The sequence below is a fragment of the Cebidichthys violaceus genome, unplaced genomic scaffold, assembly GCF_023349555.1.
Source record: "Cebidichthys violaceus isolate CVI_PGR_0920_01 unplaced genomic scaffold, fCebVio1.0.p SCAF_6, whole genome shotgun sequence".
NCBI lineage: Eukaryota > Metazoa > Chordata > Actinopteri > Perciformes > Stichaeidae > Cebidichthys > Cebidichthys violaceus.
The window spans coordinates 18,365,770-18,384,023 of NW_027176816.1; the positions used below are offsets into that span (position 1 = coordinate 18,365,770).

Consider the following 18,254-nt stretch of genomic DNA (forward strand, 5'->3'; position numbering starts at 1 on the left):
GCAGGAAAGATCACCGCAGACCCGTCACACACAAGCTCCTCCCCTCCGGTAGGCGCTACAGAGTACTGTACGCCAAAACCACCAGACACAGGAACAGCTTCTTTCCACTCTGATGAACAATTAATCAGTCATACTGCACTACTACCTCTGTTTGCACTATTACCTTAATTCCATTGACACTGTTGTTGCATTGTTGTATAGGGTTATGTTCATATATACAGTATATATACACTTTTTGAATATATATTTATATTGTACATAGTCGTTGAATGTTTATGCTTACATCTTTCCTGTTTATTGTAAATTCTGTGTACGTAGAAAGCAACGAAAAGTCAAATTCCTTGTATGCGTAAGAGTACATGGCCAATAAAGTTGATTCTGATTCTGAAGTATGTAAGAAGAAATGAGGTTTGTGATTTTACCATTTTAATGTGTCAGAAAGCACTTTTCATATTGCCAACTGCATGACTAAACAAATAGCATTAGGCAATAGCAACAGGCTTTAGCTATTGACCAGCTTTGATAGTCTCACAGCACCTTCCAAAGCAGCAGCTCAATGATGTTATACAGTATCGTGGTTCACAGGTGGCCAAAAGGGAGCTGAAAGAATTACTCTGTCTCATAAAATATTGATTATTAAAATGTAGAATTCTAGCATCTTAAGATTTTGAAAAGTAAAGAAGGAGAGAGTTTAGATTTATAGCCTGTACTTAAATTCATTACTCTATTCCTTATAGCCCCCAGAGGTATCCTTATTGTTCAATTGGCAAATAACTGTCTTTGAACTTTTATCCTTCTCCAGTCATTCAGAAAGATTGCCCATGGATCATCATACTCGGGAGCTGAGAGCCAGGGCCATATTTAAAAACCGGAGTTTATTTCCCCTTTAATCTTTGATGATTATAACTCACGCAGCAGCGCTCCAGCACTCCGGTGGTGATTATTCATTCACCGGCCCATTTCTCTCTTGGCTGAGGTTCCTCCCAGTCCAGTCATATTAATCAAGCGCCACTTTAATTGACTGATTAAGTCATGTTTCCAGAAGCCAAAATGGCTGACTGACTCGTTAAACCGTGACACATACTCTGGTTGCAAAATGGCTGACTGCAATCCAATTTCCCTGACTTTTATGGGCACTATCTTTTATGGGGACTATTTTTTTCCTCTCTTTCTTTCTTCAAATGCTTTTGAGCCCAGGAGACAGCTAGACACTCCTCTGTAGGACCTCACATTCACACGTTTGCAAATCATGCTCCCTTTGAAATAAATAATAGTCCACATTTTCATAAAAACATTGCTGTTTTGCCTACAGATTGACATTATGAAAAAAAAAACACTCTTAACCTGCAGTCTTTTCATAAAAGCTTTGCCTTTTTAAAATGGGTATGGTAAAAACAATTATGTTTTACATATTTTTGCAATCCCCAAAGGGTGTTTTCAAATTTCAAATTTGTTTGCTGTTGAATTGTTTTGACCTAAGTTCAGTTCCTTTTCACAAAGAAAAAAATTTAAGTAAACCAAAATGCATCACTCAAAGCGATGAGCGAATGTTCACTCAGCTCATTGGGGCATGAAAGTAAACACAGGAAGAACGAAGGTCTCATTTGCCCAAATGCAGCGGTGGGCCGTCAGGGCCAGCAAAGCCTTCTCTGCTGGCCTAAACAGAATCACAAAGTTATAGCTACTATATAATTCAATTTTTTTCATAAATACACAACATGTATTATAATTTATAAAAATATTTTTTCCATTAGCTTATTTTCTCATTGCACAGCCACTGTCGTCCTCTGTTGCTCTGCTTGCAGCCTGCAGCGCTGCTTCCAGCACAGCTTGTTTTAAGTAGAGCTCTTATCCAATCAGATTTCACCTCTACGCTGTCTCTAGGTAAGAAGAGAGGCCCGAGGCCTTCAGACTCACAAGTGAATCCCTTTGCAGATTAAAGTAAACGGGGACGATATTGTTGCTTGTCATAGTGTTCAACCAATCAGATCTTTAGTTTGACATGTTGGGCGTATTCTTTGACGTGCCAGAGTATTCTAGCTGGCCTACGAGTACGTCAGCATTAACGTGCAGCTGGCTCAGCATTAATGTGCGCCATGATTGGTCAGTGGGCTAGCGTGACTGTTTTGAAGCTGAAGCAGCTAGCAGAAATTAGTATTAGTACTAACAGCTCAAGTTGAAAGATATGTAAGAAGTTATGACATTTTCAGCATTTTGCTTGGTGTAGATTTTTTTTTTTTTCTTCCTAGCTTTGTTTTTTTTTAACACTCAATGGCTGAAGGAGGAGAAACGAATTTCTCAAGAAGGACATTTCAGGAAAAGCTGGACATTGTATCTAAGGGTCAGTCAACCCCCACAGCTAGCAGCCCTGACCCAGCATGGAAAAGGATTTGTACAAAGTATTTCTGGCTAAGAATGCGTTTTATTTGCAACTTCTTGGTGTTTGGAGCTGTTTGGAGCTACGCTAAGCTAACCAAGGCAGCTACACCACACCATAGCACAACAGGACACTCACAAGTTATGGTGCTTTTGAAAACCTTTGCTGAGACCCGAGTGTCTCTACAACTCAACGAACACGTTCGGAGGAGGACCTCTGGCTGGAACTGAACTGAACCGATGTTCTGTACAACCACGGTATTAAACTCTTTGTTAACAAAGAAAGGAGGATGGACTTTGTCTTTAAGTGAACAGCAGCTTTGGTAAGTGAACTGCTTTGTTTCCGTCTGCTTTGCTTTGCATCGTACCGTATTTGTCTAACTTATTATTTTATTTAATGACCCAGTGTGTAAGAATTAGTGGCATCTCGTGGTGCATTGCAGATTGCAACCACCTAAATACCCCTCTGCTTCCCCCTCCCTTTTCAAGCGTGTTGGAGAACTACGGTGGCCTACAGGTAAAGGAAAGTTATCTTTAGGATTTTAGTACAACTAGGAGCCAATCTTATCAATACTCTGCTTTTCTCCATGACCAAATAATTGCTTTTAAAAACATAATTAGAATTTAAAAAACAAATACATTCGGAACAGCATTAGAATTTATATTTAAAATAAATCTAAATATTGTTTCTAAAGCAGCAACAGTTATGTTTACAACAACAAAGTCACTATAATAAGTCATTAATATCTCACTGGAAACAAATATAAAATATACAATATTTATCTTTAACAATGTTCTGCTGTTGGTGCAAAGTTAAAAGCTCCAAGTTCAAGTCTGTTTGGAATTGGCCAGAAGCAGGTGCATGGTGTCTTATGTTACGGCGTAAGTGGTCATTCTGCTGTCCATGCGTGACAAGAAGGAGGCTGGAAATGATCCTATCAAGAAAAAGGGGGCCGTGGACCTAGTAGACTCTCCACATAAAATGTTCATCCATCAGATTTACTCTTATTAATGTACTAATGAACAAACTGATTGTGAATTACTGACATGTGAGGCATCCAGCAACAGTAAATCTATGATTCATTTAAAAGGCCAGAACTATAAAACTCAAAATGACCTGGCTTCTATGGCAAAATTAGCGGTAGAATGAGGATGAATTTGTCATATGGGTCCCAGGCTGAAAAATAAGGCCTGCATTAGAGAGAAAATGTGATATCGGTTGGCTGCCAAGTGTCTGTGCAAGAACCTGCTGGGGCCAATTCATTTATATTAGGATGCCCTATTGGCAGCAATAGCAAGACTTTGTCTGAGGGAAAATGCAGTGACCTGGGACATCTATCTGCACACATTCTTACTCATGCACTCATGAATATACACACTTACACACAGGAGACAGGAAAAGGCCAAAATTACGATACGGCCCTGAAGTGATTAAGTTGTTTTTTTTGCTTTGTCTTCTGAAATGTTGTTGTCTGCAACCGAGTCCTCAGAAAAAATGTTGGCATTGCAAGTTTCTGCGAAAAACACAGGACACGGTGAATGTTGACGTTTTTTAACCAAAAATAGGTTGCCATATCAGCCGCATGTCACGCTTGCAGAAACACACAATGCCACGTGGGTAGTTGTGAAACAATCGGTTAGGTTTTGGCAACAGAGCTACTTGTTCAAGGTCGTAATGTAAATGACTCAACATATACGTTTGGTTTCACGTGGGACATTGTAGACTTTTACACTCTTTATACTCGTTAGTAAAAATTTAGTTTTCAATTATGAAAATCATCGGCTTTTCAACAACATTGTGTGTGTGTGTGTGTGTGTGTGTGTGTGTGTGTGTGTGTGTGTGTGTGTGCATATTATATCTTTTACTTTTCAAAAATGTGCCAATTTCTTTTTGTTAGCATTAGCTAGCTAGTTGCTCGCAAATAAGCTTGCTGGCTAAATTTCAAGAGCAGCGCTCATGTTGGCAGGCTCAGTCTGTTACAGGTGAACACTGTCAGTTTAAGAGTGATTCATGCTTTTCACAACACTGTTTACGTGCCGTGTTGTTTTCTCTCTGCTCTCTCTCTCTCTCTCTCTCTCTCTCTCTCTCTCTATCCCACCCTCAGTCTCCATTCAGGTGCCGCCCTTCTCCCGGCCCAGCGGCTGGGCTCAATCGCCGATTAGTGCCACGGTGGTCGAGAGGCTGGAAGATCCAGACAGTCAAGCCCCGGTGGTCCGAGTATCAGCGTACGAGCTGTGTGTGTTGGTATGGTGCCTCCGCTCAAGCCGTGTGTACCGTGGTTGTTAGCCTGACCCATTAGTGTTCCTACTACTGTGGTGTTGTGTTAAACTATTATTATGTGTCTCTCATGCACACATGAACATACACACTTACACGCAAGATGTAGGCCATAACAGGCCAGGTGACATCTCGCCGCCAAACACACACGCACACATTCATTCACAGGACAACAAATGGAACTACACACACAAACTCACGCGGCCTCGTTGCATCTCACTGAAATACTGAACCCCACACCGACCGACGGTGAACGAGTCAGTCGACCAGTCGACCAGCCAACTACAGCAAACAAATAGCACCCGGCTGACCGATGCACCTCCGGCAATTGTGGGCTACATCAGAGAGCAGCATTAGCCAGTGCTGCTAATGAGCTATTACAGCAGTGACCTTTGGGACAAACTCATTACCAGGTGAAAATAGACGGCGGACCCGAGCTAGATTCATTATCATAATTATCGGCGCCACCTTTATTGCAGCTTGCTGGGGTTGCTGGTCGACGTGCATGCTTGTGTGTGTGTGTGTGTGTGTGTGTGTGTGTGTGTGTGTGTGTGTGTGTGTGTGTGTGTGAGTGAGTGTGTGTGTGAATGAAAGTGAAAGACAGAGAACATTACAAGCAGTTATAGACCATTTCAGCACTGTGTAAAATGATCTCCTCGTCTATGCGATAGCTCGGAACCTTTTGTCTAGAAATCGCTTATATTTTACCGGCTGTAATGAGGCGGTGTGTACTTTCAAATAACATTTGGACTCCATCCATTTTGCCCACGTAGAATATGGAATTCATCTTTTTTGTGTGTGTGTGTGTGTGTGTGTGTGTGTGTGTGTGTGGGGGGGGGTGTTCATTTGAACCATTACAGGCTGAAGCTCCAGCTCTAAATCTGGTGAATAGGCTCATTACAAACCCTGTCTCAGTTTGCTCACACAAGTTTGAGGATGGACGGCCACTTCAGGGTTTTCCAGCTGTTCCATCTGTTCGCCGGAATCCATCAAACGCCTATCTATCAATCTGCTCCCCCACCGCTCCCTCTCTTGTTCGACTTGCTGCGGGAAGTTCACAAACTCGAGCATCCCGGGCTTCTGCTTCTCAGCGAGGCGGAGGTAGGAGTAGATTAGCAGCACTGTGCGCAGTGTAATGTAATACTGACTTTCCACAGCAGTGATGCGACTTGACGGATTACTTACCCGGAAGCAACGACTGCTGTTCTGCTCAGTGCAAAGCTGTTGGTTTGTTTTACCTGCCACATCGAGATCCGTTTCAGATCAAGACACCGAAAAGTGTCGACTTTTAATCCATTTCTAACATTGCAGACTCGTTTTAGGAGAATAAATGATAAGCGACAGCTTTGGTTTTGGACAGCTAGCTCCAGCACAATCAGTGAAAAGGTTTGCTAGCTAACTTAGATACCGACAGGAGAGGTTTCACACAAGGAACGACAAAACGGAGGAGGGACGACAATATGGGAACTGCGGTAAATTAAAGCAGGGGAGAGAAACAGTGAGAAAAAAGGAAGCAAGAAGGGTTAAAGAGAAGGAGGAAGGGATGAAAAGAGGGAGGGAAGTAAAATGATGAAAAGGAAGGAGGGATATGCGGAAGAGGAAAAAGTAATCAAGATAAAGGAGGGTAGAGGTAATGAAGAGCAGCTGGATGGGAGGGATGGAAATCAGTGAAGTCAAAAAGAAGGCAGAGAGGAGGGGGGAGTACGGAGGGAAGGGAAGACAGATAAGGACTGAAGACAAGGGAGGGGAGGAAGGAGGGACGAAAAGAGGAGGTGATTGGCACAGAGGAGGAAGGAAGGGAGAAATGACAGAGGAAGGGAGGGATGGATGAAGAGCAGGATGGTTGAAAGAGCGAGTGGATGAAGAGAGGGAGGCCGTGACGGGGAGCCATTAATAATTTATGATAGCCTCAGCTTTTCAAAGCAGCCCAGCGGTCCCGCTCGCTGCTTTCCCCTGACGTTTAATTTGTCTGAAAATCAGCAAGCGTGGAGTCTGATTATCGTCTCCGTCTGCCAACGCCTCGGCTTCAATCTCCCTGACACCGAGGTGAGATCACAAGCTGTGTGTTAGCACGTCAGCCTGGAATCCTTTAGGTCAAAAACGGTCCTCGCCTAGAAGCTCCATCCCCACAGACACACAAAGTGTCCCTGTGTAAAGAATCTCTGAACCTCTCAGAGCTACCCGAGATTAAATGCCCAAATACAGAGCTGAGGTCGTCTATATCGTTCCATTTATAAGCCCATTATATTGACTGGGGAAAGTGCAGGGCGTGCAGTAAAGTGCCCTTGTCCGAGCTCACTCAGTATAGTTTTAGAGGCTATCTGACGGAATGACTTGGACTGCCACAGTAAAGTGGCTCCTCTCTCGGTGCGTCACTGGCGCCAAAATGGCTGTTCATGGTTTGAACGCCAGGCAAGACACAGCAGTTAGTGTGGAAAAGTGTCATAATAAAAATGAAGCATGCCTCATATTAGAAACGCTTCAGCACATATTTTAAGCTGGTCCAAGTAAAAGGAAAACTTTCCCCGCTGCCTTAACAAACTGAGTTAACTTAACATAAGACAAATCATTAAACCAAGTGATTTAACAAACTTGACTTGAGACAAGTCCTTAAATGACGGGAGGCCGCTGTTTGATTCCTGTTTTCTACGGACAACGGTGCAAAAATATTATTGTAAAAATGTTCTAATAAAAATTCAGCTTCCCTCATATTAGAAAATGCTTTTGCACTTTAAAAAAACATTTTAAGCTGGTTCAAACTGTAAAAAGAATAAGTTAAGTTATTAAAGGAACAACACGTTTCCATGTATGTTTGATTTAGACTACGAAACAGAGGGGTCTCTGGAGAGTTTCAACTCACAGTGCATGCTGGGATTTCTCTTAATATTCTGGTCACGTTTCATCGAGTTTACAGAGACTTCAAATCAGAAGTATTTGTGTTTATAAATTCAGAAATAGGTCTCACAACAACAACTATAAATTAATCAAATTTGAGTTGATTCTCTCCATTTCTAACCTTCACAGCCGTAACTTGTCTATTTTAGCATAGTTTTTTTTCCGTCAAGCTCATTTGACAAATTACAGAAGATCGGTTTCTTGGCGTCTACAATGCACAAAGCGAGTGGTGTGCAGAGAAAATTGTGCAGAGAAAAACAATGGGCAAAAAGGATCATGCACACTTAGTTTCGCCACTGCATGAGAAGAAAAGCTGAACTTTTATTATTTTTTATATTGAGCCTGAATACAATCATACGTCATATAATCCAGATTATGATCTCAGGAGCCAGGCAGTGCCAAACAAAAAGTGACGAAAAGAACCACAGAAAGAAACATTCAAGTATACAAACAGAATTATTTTTATTGGTTTCAACAGTTCAACAGTGAGCGAGGAAACAGATGCACAAGTGGAAACGCCAATGCTGCCACCTAGTGGTGTAATTGAGTTGCTGCAATGCAGCAATGTAAAGGGGGAATCCATGTCAAAATCATTTGACAAAATATGTGAAACAATATAATGGAAACGCTGCCTGTACAATGTCTTCAGACAGTAAATAAATACTGAAGACACTAGAGAGGCATTGTAAATACAAAAAAAACACATACAATACTTTTTGCATGTCAGTGCAAATAAATCAATTCCTTGTTGTTGGTGCATTTTGGGAGGATGGACTCAAGCAGCCGTGACGGAGACTTTGTGGAAGCTCCTGGAAACGACTCGGTTGCCGTGTGACAAAGTGGCCATGAGCAGTTTAGTGCCGGCCGAAGAGGCCATGATGGTCACCGTCTTCTCTATCTTCTGGCCTGGCTGCAGGAGAACCAGTCTGGGAGGGAGTGAGTGAGTGAGTGAGTGAGTGAGTGAGTGAGTGAGAGAGAGAAAAGAAAATCTTTCTTAATCTTTCCACATTTCAGCTCTCACAAAGACCCACATGGAGAACAGCCACTAAACAGTCTGGAGATCCTTTTTTTTTTTTTGGAGTCGGTAATAATATTGGAACAATAATTAAAAGGAGCAATTGGCGAGATATTTGATGCTCCACAGCACAAACAATCATAATATATCTGTGTGTGTGTGTGTGTGTGTGTGTGTGTGTGTGTGTGTGTGTGTGTGTGTGTGTGTGTGTGTGTGTGTGTGGGCGATGAGTGTTAATTAATACTATCAATTATTCAACGAATCCCTTGCTGGGTGCAGAGATCTTTCTGGCACCCAGAACTAACGTTCTGCCCTTTCTCAAGCCAAAAAAAAAAAAAAAAAGCAAATGCCAAAGCCGATTTATTGTTCCAGTATTTAGCACGGTGATGTATTACCTCTTACAGTAACTAGATGCTTCTGCTGAATCTTTTCTCTAATTAGCGAGCTTATTCCTCTCCGGGGTGAAACGTTTGTCCGTGGCGATAAAAAGCCACCGTGACTCCAGGGGACCGACGTAAAAGATGGGTTTTGAACTTTTAAAACTGCCGTAGATAAAGTTTGTCTAGTTAAAGCAATTAAAGAGGCAAAGGAAGGAAACAGGGGAATAAGTCACACCACAAAGGGACAAAAGTTGCATCAAATGAAATGAAAAATGCTTAATGCTACAATTGTTTTAATAGAAGAGTGCTTTCCATTCTTTGACTATGAGGTGATTCTTGTCTGATACGGAGTTGTTGTTGTTTTGTTACATTTAAATAAACTTCAAGGCCATTTAGCACTGAACAGAATTATTCGTTCAACACTGCTATCAGATCGGTACTCAGTATCGGCCCAGGTATCGCTATCGATATCTCATGTGGCATATATCTATATCCCGTAAAGATCCCCTGTTCCCCCTAAAAAAAGACCAAAATGGGTCTATGTGGGTCCCTCAGGGTTAATGACAGAAGAAACCGAGATCTTCACCAAACTCAAACCAGCCAGTGTGCTTCAATACGAGTCCAGAAAAGTTAAACATGCAGCCCAATCTGAGGACGCGTGTGCAGAGAGTCCAGTGGAATGTATTTGCTCTTAAATAAACAGGAACGTTACAAACATGTCAGAGCATGTCACAGAAGAGAGGATCAATGCATGAACATATTCGTAAAATCAACCGCCTAGGGTGACGGTGTCTGACAGGACTGCGCGAACGACCGCATTTGGTTGCAACAATGCTACGGTGTGGCAGCGGAAACATAGCCGACAGCATTCCCAGGCGGCACAGACAAAGGAAAGATGTGCACAACATCACTGGAATGTGACCGTTCCACAATTTGTTTTATGTATTGTTTTGTCCCACAGAGCCATCCTGGCGACAGTATCACTTGAGGAAGATGATTTATTGTTTTATTGTTGAGGGTCCAACTTTAAGCAGACCTACCTGGCTTCCTGTTTGCCCTGTAACAGGCCCGATCCAACCACAGTCAGCACGGCTCCATCCAGAGTTTTGGTGAAAGTGTTGATGAAGGACACCTGGGCTGTGTGCTGCTCCTTCATCTGGATGCTGTCCCCGCCTTTAATCTGTGGAGAGGCCACAGTTACAGACAACTAAATCCTGGTCACATGACAAAGAGCTCTGGCGCTCAACACTTATACTCTTTGGTCCACATTGTGCCGAGTGGAGGTCATTAGAATACAAATGAAAACGTATGCAAGACGGTTTTAAATCAGCGCAGACTGTATTTCGTTGTCCTCATGTGAAGTTCTTGTTTTTTTTGTTTCCACAGGATGAGAAAGCATTCAGCGGAGAGAGGACACTATTGTTTTGGACGACAGGAACCTAGTGGGGCCGGTGCTCTGCTAAAAAAAACCAATCAGACTGCAGAGAGGTTTTTCACGGTTTACATTCCATGCAGATGTGCGCACGATATGAATGGATTACCATGGCTCAATGTAGAGGCTAGATTCAAATGTTGTCGTCTGATTTTCATGCAAAATGGCATTTGTCATTTTGTGATTTTTTTTCCCAAATTGTATGATGAGAGCTGTCATCTATGGAGCTTCTTCTGCCTGGAATGTGCTCCACATCAACATCAGACTGATCAAAAGCAGATTTTCTTTCAAAAAGTCACCGAAACAAAAACAGGATTAGAAAGATTTCAATTTTTTTTTTCAAGGAAGACTTGAGAAATACATTGTGGAAGCTAATGGGGATCCCAATTAAGAATAAGAATATATTTATCCTCCATGCCTTTTATCCTTACACCAGTGCCAATGCAGTGCAACGGGGTGCCCAGTGCACTGATGAGAGCTTAAAGCTCTGCTAACTGGGGAAATGACTCGACTTTAATGGAGACCAGTGGTGTTTTGAACACCACAAACACTGATCCTAATATATTTCTATGATATATATTTGGAATAACAAAGCATTGATAGGCCACCAAATAAAAACCCATGTATTTGACTTGGCAGAAGACTTTTGATCGGGGATTCTAATGTCTTTGACCACATTTCACGCAAGAAAAACCTTGTTTCAATAACATCTGTGAGTGTTCGAGTAAATTGACTTTCATTTTAAGCCGCACAACCTAAGTATGAATCTGTCATGAGATGCTGATTGCCAATTACTCGTTATGGAAGTACAAATCAATAATACTGACCACAAGTCAGCTGAGTTTGATCCAGATGTGTTATTAGCTCGGCAACACGTGACCATTTTTGCTCATCATCCATCTAAAGTAGAATTTAAATATTGTGCTCCTAAGGAAAATATCTGAGGCCGCTTGTCAGCGCCATCGTAGGTACAAATGAATTTTTTAAAATTACGGAGACAGAGAAGGAGGGTAATAATCCAAGAAAAAACTAAAAAGTCGTCAATTTCTGAGAAAAAAAAAAAAATTCTCTGAGATTGAAGTTGTGAATTTATTGAATTGAATATTCTGAGATTACAATGTCATAAATTTGAGTCACAAATTGATTAAATACTGACATATATTTCAAATTCTGTGCATCTTATATGATGTCATATAAACATCATGATACGATTTAGAGAGTGTGAAAAGCAAACCGATAAGCAAAGAGGTGATTGATGCCCAAATGCTTCTCCGACATGAATTTCTGCCTTTGCTCTGTCGTTTGAATAACTTCACCTTATCGAGCACGGCTGACAGGAGACGGAAGATACCGATACAGAGGACAGAAAAGACAACAGCGCATCATTTATTTGGGAGGCTGGATGCTGCCGTACCTCTATGGTTATCTGCGGCAAGCTTATGTTGAACTCCTGCGTGGCCAGGAACCGTTCTTCCGTCCTCACGTCGTTGATCACCACCGCCACGTTCACAATGTCGTCGCCTGCCAGGACCGACTCGTACTCGGAGGGAGGGATGGTGTGGTGGAGCCTCAGAACTGCAGAAAACCTTAAATTGTAAATGGAATCATATCAAACGCGGTGCCAGAGGCCGCACGCGCCGCCTCACCTTCGCCCGGCCGTATGCGCACTTCTTTCCGTGTTGTCCAGAAGCTCTGCTCCGGGTTGCTGTTGAAGTCCTTTATCTGAGCGTTGAGGTGCTCCCTCAGGAGCCTTGGGCTGCTCGACTGGTTTGTGACCGTCACACACATGGAGATGCTCTCACCCACTGACGGCACCCCAACTATGCTTAGGGACACCTCCAAACCGGGTGACATTCCTCCTGGAGACGTAGAGCCTTGTGTTGTTCGTTTAGAGCCTGCGAAGAAGGGAAGCATAAACTAAACATAAACTAAGCATGTTAAGGCTTATTAGCAAATACATATTTAGTAGCTCGGCAAGGGCTCCATAATCTCCATGGCCCATTTAGCACATTGACTATTGTCAATACTATAAAAAAAAAACGGGAGTGTAACAACGTATTTTGCACGCTTGAGGAAGTTTTGTTGAATTTTGCCATTTCCACACAACTTTTCTAATGTAATGCACAAGCGGTGAAAATCTGTGAATGGAAACAGGGCTTATGTCGGTGGCAAACACCTACAGCAAATGCGCCCTGTGGCCTTTGTAACAGTACGAGTAGAGTGAAAGCTTACCCTCTCTTTTCTATGGACTGGACTGATATGCTGCTGTGTGAACGAGAGGGATTTTGTCATTAAACAAAAAGCAACAGTATCAAAGCTCGCTGCTTATTAGCATAAAAAAACGTTTGTTCTCCACAGGGTGGAGGGCGAAGACGCTTCTATCACAACTACTGACCACTCACTCTTCATGTGCAGCACAGCGCCTGCTGGTTGCTTTCCTGAAAGAAAAACTTTATCACACATGTGGAGAACAAAGACTGAGAACGGCCTCCTTCCACTGTCTCTACGAGACGTCATGCTGACTCGTTATACGAATACACACCATGCTGCTTCTGCTTCTTGCTCTTATAAGTCCCGGTCAGATTCACTGGCGCGTCTGAGCCGATGCTCTTGGTGTATATCAGCTGTCCCACCCCCTCCGTGTCCAGCTCCCTGCCCACCTCCTTCCCCCCTTGCAGGATCAGCTTTACCACGTTGGCGTCGACAGAGGCATAGATGAAGGACGCGTCGTAAGGGGCGCCGAGGCAGCACCGCCGGATGGCGACCACCGGGCAAGGGCCACACCGGTATACCCCTGCGGAGAAGGTGTGTTGCGTTTATTGTTACATACTAATTAGTTACCATTCGATTTATTCATGTGACGCTCAGTTCTGATCAGGTACGTCTGACAAGGTAAAAAACTATCCAGATGACAGCCTCTGAACCCCCCCCCCCCCGCAGCGACCCACCTGCACTCTTCCCCTGGGGGGTCGGGTCCACCACCTGCCAGCCGTCAAACTCCGCACCGAGGTCCGGCCTCCTCATCCAGCACTCCACCCACACATGGAAGTTCCTGCGAAGAGGACACACAGGTATGGATGCACAAACATTTACACACACACACACACACACACACACACACACACACACACACACACACACACACACACACACACACACACACACACACACACACGAATGCACAGGGGGATAACATGATCACAGGCAAACACACTAAGGGGACTTTTTAACAGGTGAAAGATCAATGTGTATGTTTGTGGTTTGAGAGCGAGAGACACCAACCAAATGCTGTCCTTTGACAGGTCGAGCTTTTCCCCGGCGCTCGAGTAATATTCTTGAATTTTCGGGTTGCCATGGGCTGCGTTGAAAACTGTCACCACCCTGGAGGGAATCCCCAACACTCTCATCACTGCAACGAAAAGAGTTCAGTCTTCAGCACTAGATGGACCAGGATTTAGAAAATCAGCCTGTTTGGCAAAAGTATGATGATGATATTGTAAAAGATCTATTAACACACACCAACAGACGTGAGTGTGAAAATATGTTTGTTCCTACGGAATCTAAGTGAACCGTCCGTCCCTTTAATGAAAGAAAATATGCGATTTATTAACATTCACGCACTGTATAAATTCAGCTGGCAAGACATGTATCAAACAAAAGACATAATCAGGCAAATAATGCATAACAAGAATCGTTCTGCCGCAATGACACGTCAGTGTGGGCAGTCCACTTGGACAAAGACCCTCAGGATCCCGAAGATATACTGGAAAAGCCCTCCCCCCCCCAAGACCAGCGGGGGGATTTTGGGGCAATTGCTGTCATCATATTTTGCTTCTAATTTAATGGTCAGAGTGAGAACCGCCAACGAGGCGCTGCAGCGGGCCAGCTGCTCAGCGAAATTTTCCCATTTAATCACAGGAGGACACAACCACTTCACAGAACAACAGCAGGTAATTGCGGTTTAAATGATTACAGATGGGGGGGGGGGGGGTTAAAGACGACCCACAGACGTGCTCCACAAGGGATTCAAATCGCTGACCAGCTCAAGTAATGGAAAATCAGTCCATCTCCATCCCCCAACCTTTGCCTTTTGGAACTAATTAACACTGAACTGATTTCTGAACGAGAAAATATTGAATGGGATGAAACCGGTAAATAACAGACCAATGCGAGAATCTATTGTTTAAAACACGTTTAGGCGGCTTTAGCTTATCCCTCAAACCTTTGACAGCATTCTGGGCCAATTCAACGGCAATGAGGTGTGGGGCAACTGCTCCGCATTGGAGACAGCTCAGCAACACTTGAATGTCACCCGTGAGTTTTGCATGGATACACCTTTGTGTCCTAATTATTCAAAGTACCTGTGCAGAGGACAGATGCAAAGACCCAGCACTGTCCATAGCGCACGGGCCTCCTGTTGGACGAGACCCAGCGGTGCAGGATGTCGGCGCTGCCGCTCCACTCTGTGGGCTTGACCCCATCGTTGTAGCCGTCCTGCCACTTCCCCTCCAAAATCCCCAGGCCATCGTTACGGTTCACCTTGGACCGGGGGGGGGGGACACATCACTGAGCGTTCTCTCAGAGCGTTTACATATTTATCGCACATACAGCGAGTGTTGTCCCTCACCATAGCGCATATCACTCTGCTGAGGTAGACGGGGTCTGACCGGTGAATGTAGTCTTTGTTTCCGTCCCTGACGTGCTGTGGGCTGACCTGCAGGAGCGTCAGACACGCCTCCAGGACCCCAGGCTCATACTACACACATGGAAACAGAAACATAGCCGTGCTGTCAGCTTACCTACAACAAAAAAAAAAAAAATGCTGCGATTATGCATGATCCATTCGCGACATTTCAAGCGTTGCATACCTGACCAAAGGACCAGGGCCTATTGATGTTTAGATGGGGGGTGCCCATGTACACCACCCCATAATCGCTCTTGATATACTCTTGTATTTGGACATCCAGTGGAATGTAAACTGGATCATCTGAAAGGCAATAGCAGGGGCGTGCATTAACTTTTTATAACAAGGCAATAACAGCGGTAATAACAGGGAGGAGCATTCATCAGGCTGCATCCCTCCGGTTCTGAAAAGTGAAGCCAATGCAAACGTGTCTTAACTCTGGTTGTATGGAAGTCTATGAGAAAATCTCTTGATTTATTACCTTAGTAAACCTTGTTAACATGAGTTTATGATCTCAATTTCTAGTTTCAAGTCTTCTTCAATACAGCATGATGCTCATTCAGTAAATCACGGTTCCATTTAGGCTAAAACAGACTATAAAGCAGGGTGTGCTTTAGGGCGGGGCTACCTTGTGATTGACAGGTCGTTACTGCTTCCAGAGCCGTACGCAGCATCTCTACATCACTCCTCCACAGTCCAAATATGGTCACTTCCATATACGTCCACTTCTTATATACAGCCTATGGCATTAACACATGGACCCACCTTTCAGCCAAGGGTTGCAGAGCAGCACAAATGCTCCAACCCTATAGCTCCTCCTGCTCTGTCTGGCCTTTATGTGCACCACAAGGCGATACAGAGCCACTGAGGATCGAACGGGGGAGCAGATGTGGATCCCGGCCGACTGAGGATGCACGTCGCCTGGGTAGATTTTGGCTGACCAGCTGTGGGGGTCGTATCGCTCTTCAGAGAACTGGACTGGGATCCTCTCTGACTGACTACCTGCGTGGGGAAAAGACAACACTTGCGGTTTACTTAAACGCACGCTCTCATGTACCTTGCCTCTCAGCGTGCTACTCTAGCAAAATACTAAGTCTTGAGTAGGTAACCTCAGCTCATCCATCCAGGATCCGCGTTGGTTCGATTGTTTGCTTATTGGATTGAATCCAAAGTGGCAGAAACGAGAAAACCAGTCCTGTTTTCGGTTGGTCCTCCCGGCTGCTCTGAGAGCGGGCAGCTGCTCGGAGATGGACCTTCAGTTAGTCGGCTGTACTAACTGGAATTCAGTCAGCGCAAACCCTAGTGCTGGGAGTCAGATTCAGGACCAGTTACACAGGTAAGACACACCTATGTTATGTTTGCTTACATAAGGCAGGATTTGCCACTATGTTGCTGGTCACGGCAGACCAAGTGAGGCTGTAGCAGCAACACCCCTGACTGTATTGGATTGAGCAAGGGTGCTTTCCAACGCTTATGAATGGAACTTTTCTTTTGTAGAAGAAGAACTGTGTTACCTAGCGAAACCTCCAGGACCAGGCTCTCCCTGTGAGAGTTCCACGTCTGGCTGCTAAACATCAGAGTCACTTTGAAAGGTTTCCCTCGCCGCACCACCAGGTGCTTTTTGCTGAGCCCCTCTGTCTCATGGGAATTGTGGTTCTCGTCAGACTCGAAGTTGACAAACTTCAGTTGGCACTGGCTATTGGCAGTGCCTGTGGGGAAAAAAGAGACTTTTTACAAATACCCAATTAATCTTCAGAGGAAAAACACTTTTATATTTTATATTTTCGGATATAGTTTTTTCACATTGTTCAAAAACTGCACTGCCTCTCTGTCACATACCTTTGCTAGACCATCCTCACCATCTGTCACAAATGATTTACACTCACACTTTACAGCCTGTCTTTGTGAATGTATTAGCACCTCAGTGACTAAAATACTTGTGAAGTCAACCACTTGTTTCAACAAAGTAGTAAAAACAGATTCTTCGGTAGAATATCCTGTCAGAAAGATGTCCATTTGACTTACTAAATAATGCTTGCATGCGATTAATTTGAGCCTTGCCAAGTCAGAAATCTTAAATGATACATTTATGTATCTTGTAAAAAAAATTGCATCAATACATCAAACGAAACTTCATTCAATTTTAAGGAAACTCAAAAGCGTTCAACACGCCTTTCTCTTAAAGTAAAGCATGATTTGCAGAGTGAACTCACCCCGAATATGTTTAGTCTGTTGAGTGCAATCCATGGTCTGACAGCAGGAGTTGTCAGCGACTGAAGGTATGACAAGAAGGCTCCACCTTCCCACTGATAAGCATCTCACGGTCCCTTTTTTTTTTTTTTCCCTTGTGGAAATCTACCATAGTATGACAATTTAAAAAAAAGAGTAATCTTTAACCGTGAGAACTTTCAAAACAACCTGTGGGGCCACAGTTGGCATGCGGAGCTTAGTTGGCCCACACCCATTTATCAGGAAACACGCCATTCACACCTTTCTCTGGAAAGATGTGGCCAGTGACACCTAGGATCCACATACACTCGGATGAACACGGATCTTAACCTGATGTTGGCGATCCATCCAAAATGTGTTCGTTGTCCAACCGTGCCCACTTCAAATGTGATGTTCTGGGTAAATCTGTAACGTTTAAACAGGCAGAAGCCAAAGCCCGACAGTATATTGGTTTCCGTTCATGGCCAGAGTGCCAACTTAAAAGATGACTATGCAAACGTAAGACGTAAACCTGTAAGTTTAACATTAGGCAGTAATGGTAAAATATTGGTTTCTGTGCCAAGAGGTTGAGTTAGAGATCTATTCACAACATATGCTCAAGCCACATTGTAGCGTATTTTTTAAAAATTAACTGTGAGCCCTTTTAAAATGATCTGTGGGGCAACAGTTGGCATGCAGAGCTTAGTTGGGCCACACCCATTTATCAGGAAACACACCATTCACACCTTTCTCTGGAAAGATGTGGCCAGTGACACCTAAGATCCACCTACACTATGATGAACACTCTCACTCTCACTCTCACCTTGAGGCTTTCCACATTCTTAACATTGTTGTCTTATCTTCTGCACACATAGTCCAAAGCTGCGGGTCAAACCCCTGCAACAATCTTTTTAACAATTATGAATACACTATTGTGAACTGGAGAGCACCAGCATGTGAAGGGTGGACTCTGGGACTTTGGGAAA

General features: G+C 43.7%; 1 protein-coding gene across 1 annotated transcript; it reads right to left on the minus strand.

Moving 5' to 3' along the window:
- Positions 1-7,992: 7,992 nt before the first annotated feature.
- On the minus strand, positions 7,993-17,343 carry LOC137889351 (protein-glutamine gamma-glutamyltransferase 5-like). Its single transcript, XM_068733169.1, has 13 exons — positions 17,274-17,343; positions 16,575-16,769; positions 15,826-16,062; positions 15,245-15,363; positions 15,004-15,132; positions 14,738-14,915; positions 13,659-13,785; positions 13,325-13,428; positions 12,919-13,170; positions 12,023-12,271; positions 11,791-11,951; positions 9,985-10,124; positions 7,993-8,475 (listed from the first exon to the last, which is right to left on the minus strand). Exons 1-13 carry the CDS (start codon positions 17,305-17,307, stop codon positions 8,325-8,327), a joined length of 2,076 nt encoding a protein of 691 aa, XP_068589270.1. The 5' UTR covers positions 17,308-17,343; the 3' UTR covers positions 7,993-8,324.
- Between the last annotated feature and the right edge of the window lie 911 nt (positions 17,344-18,254).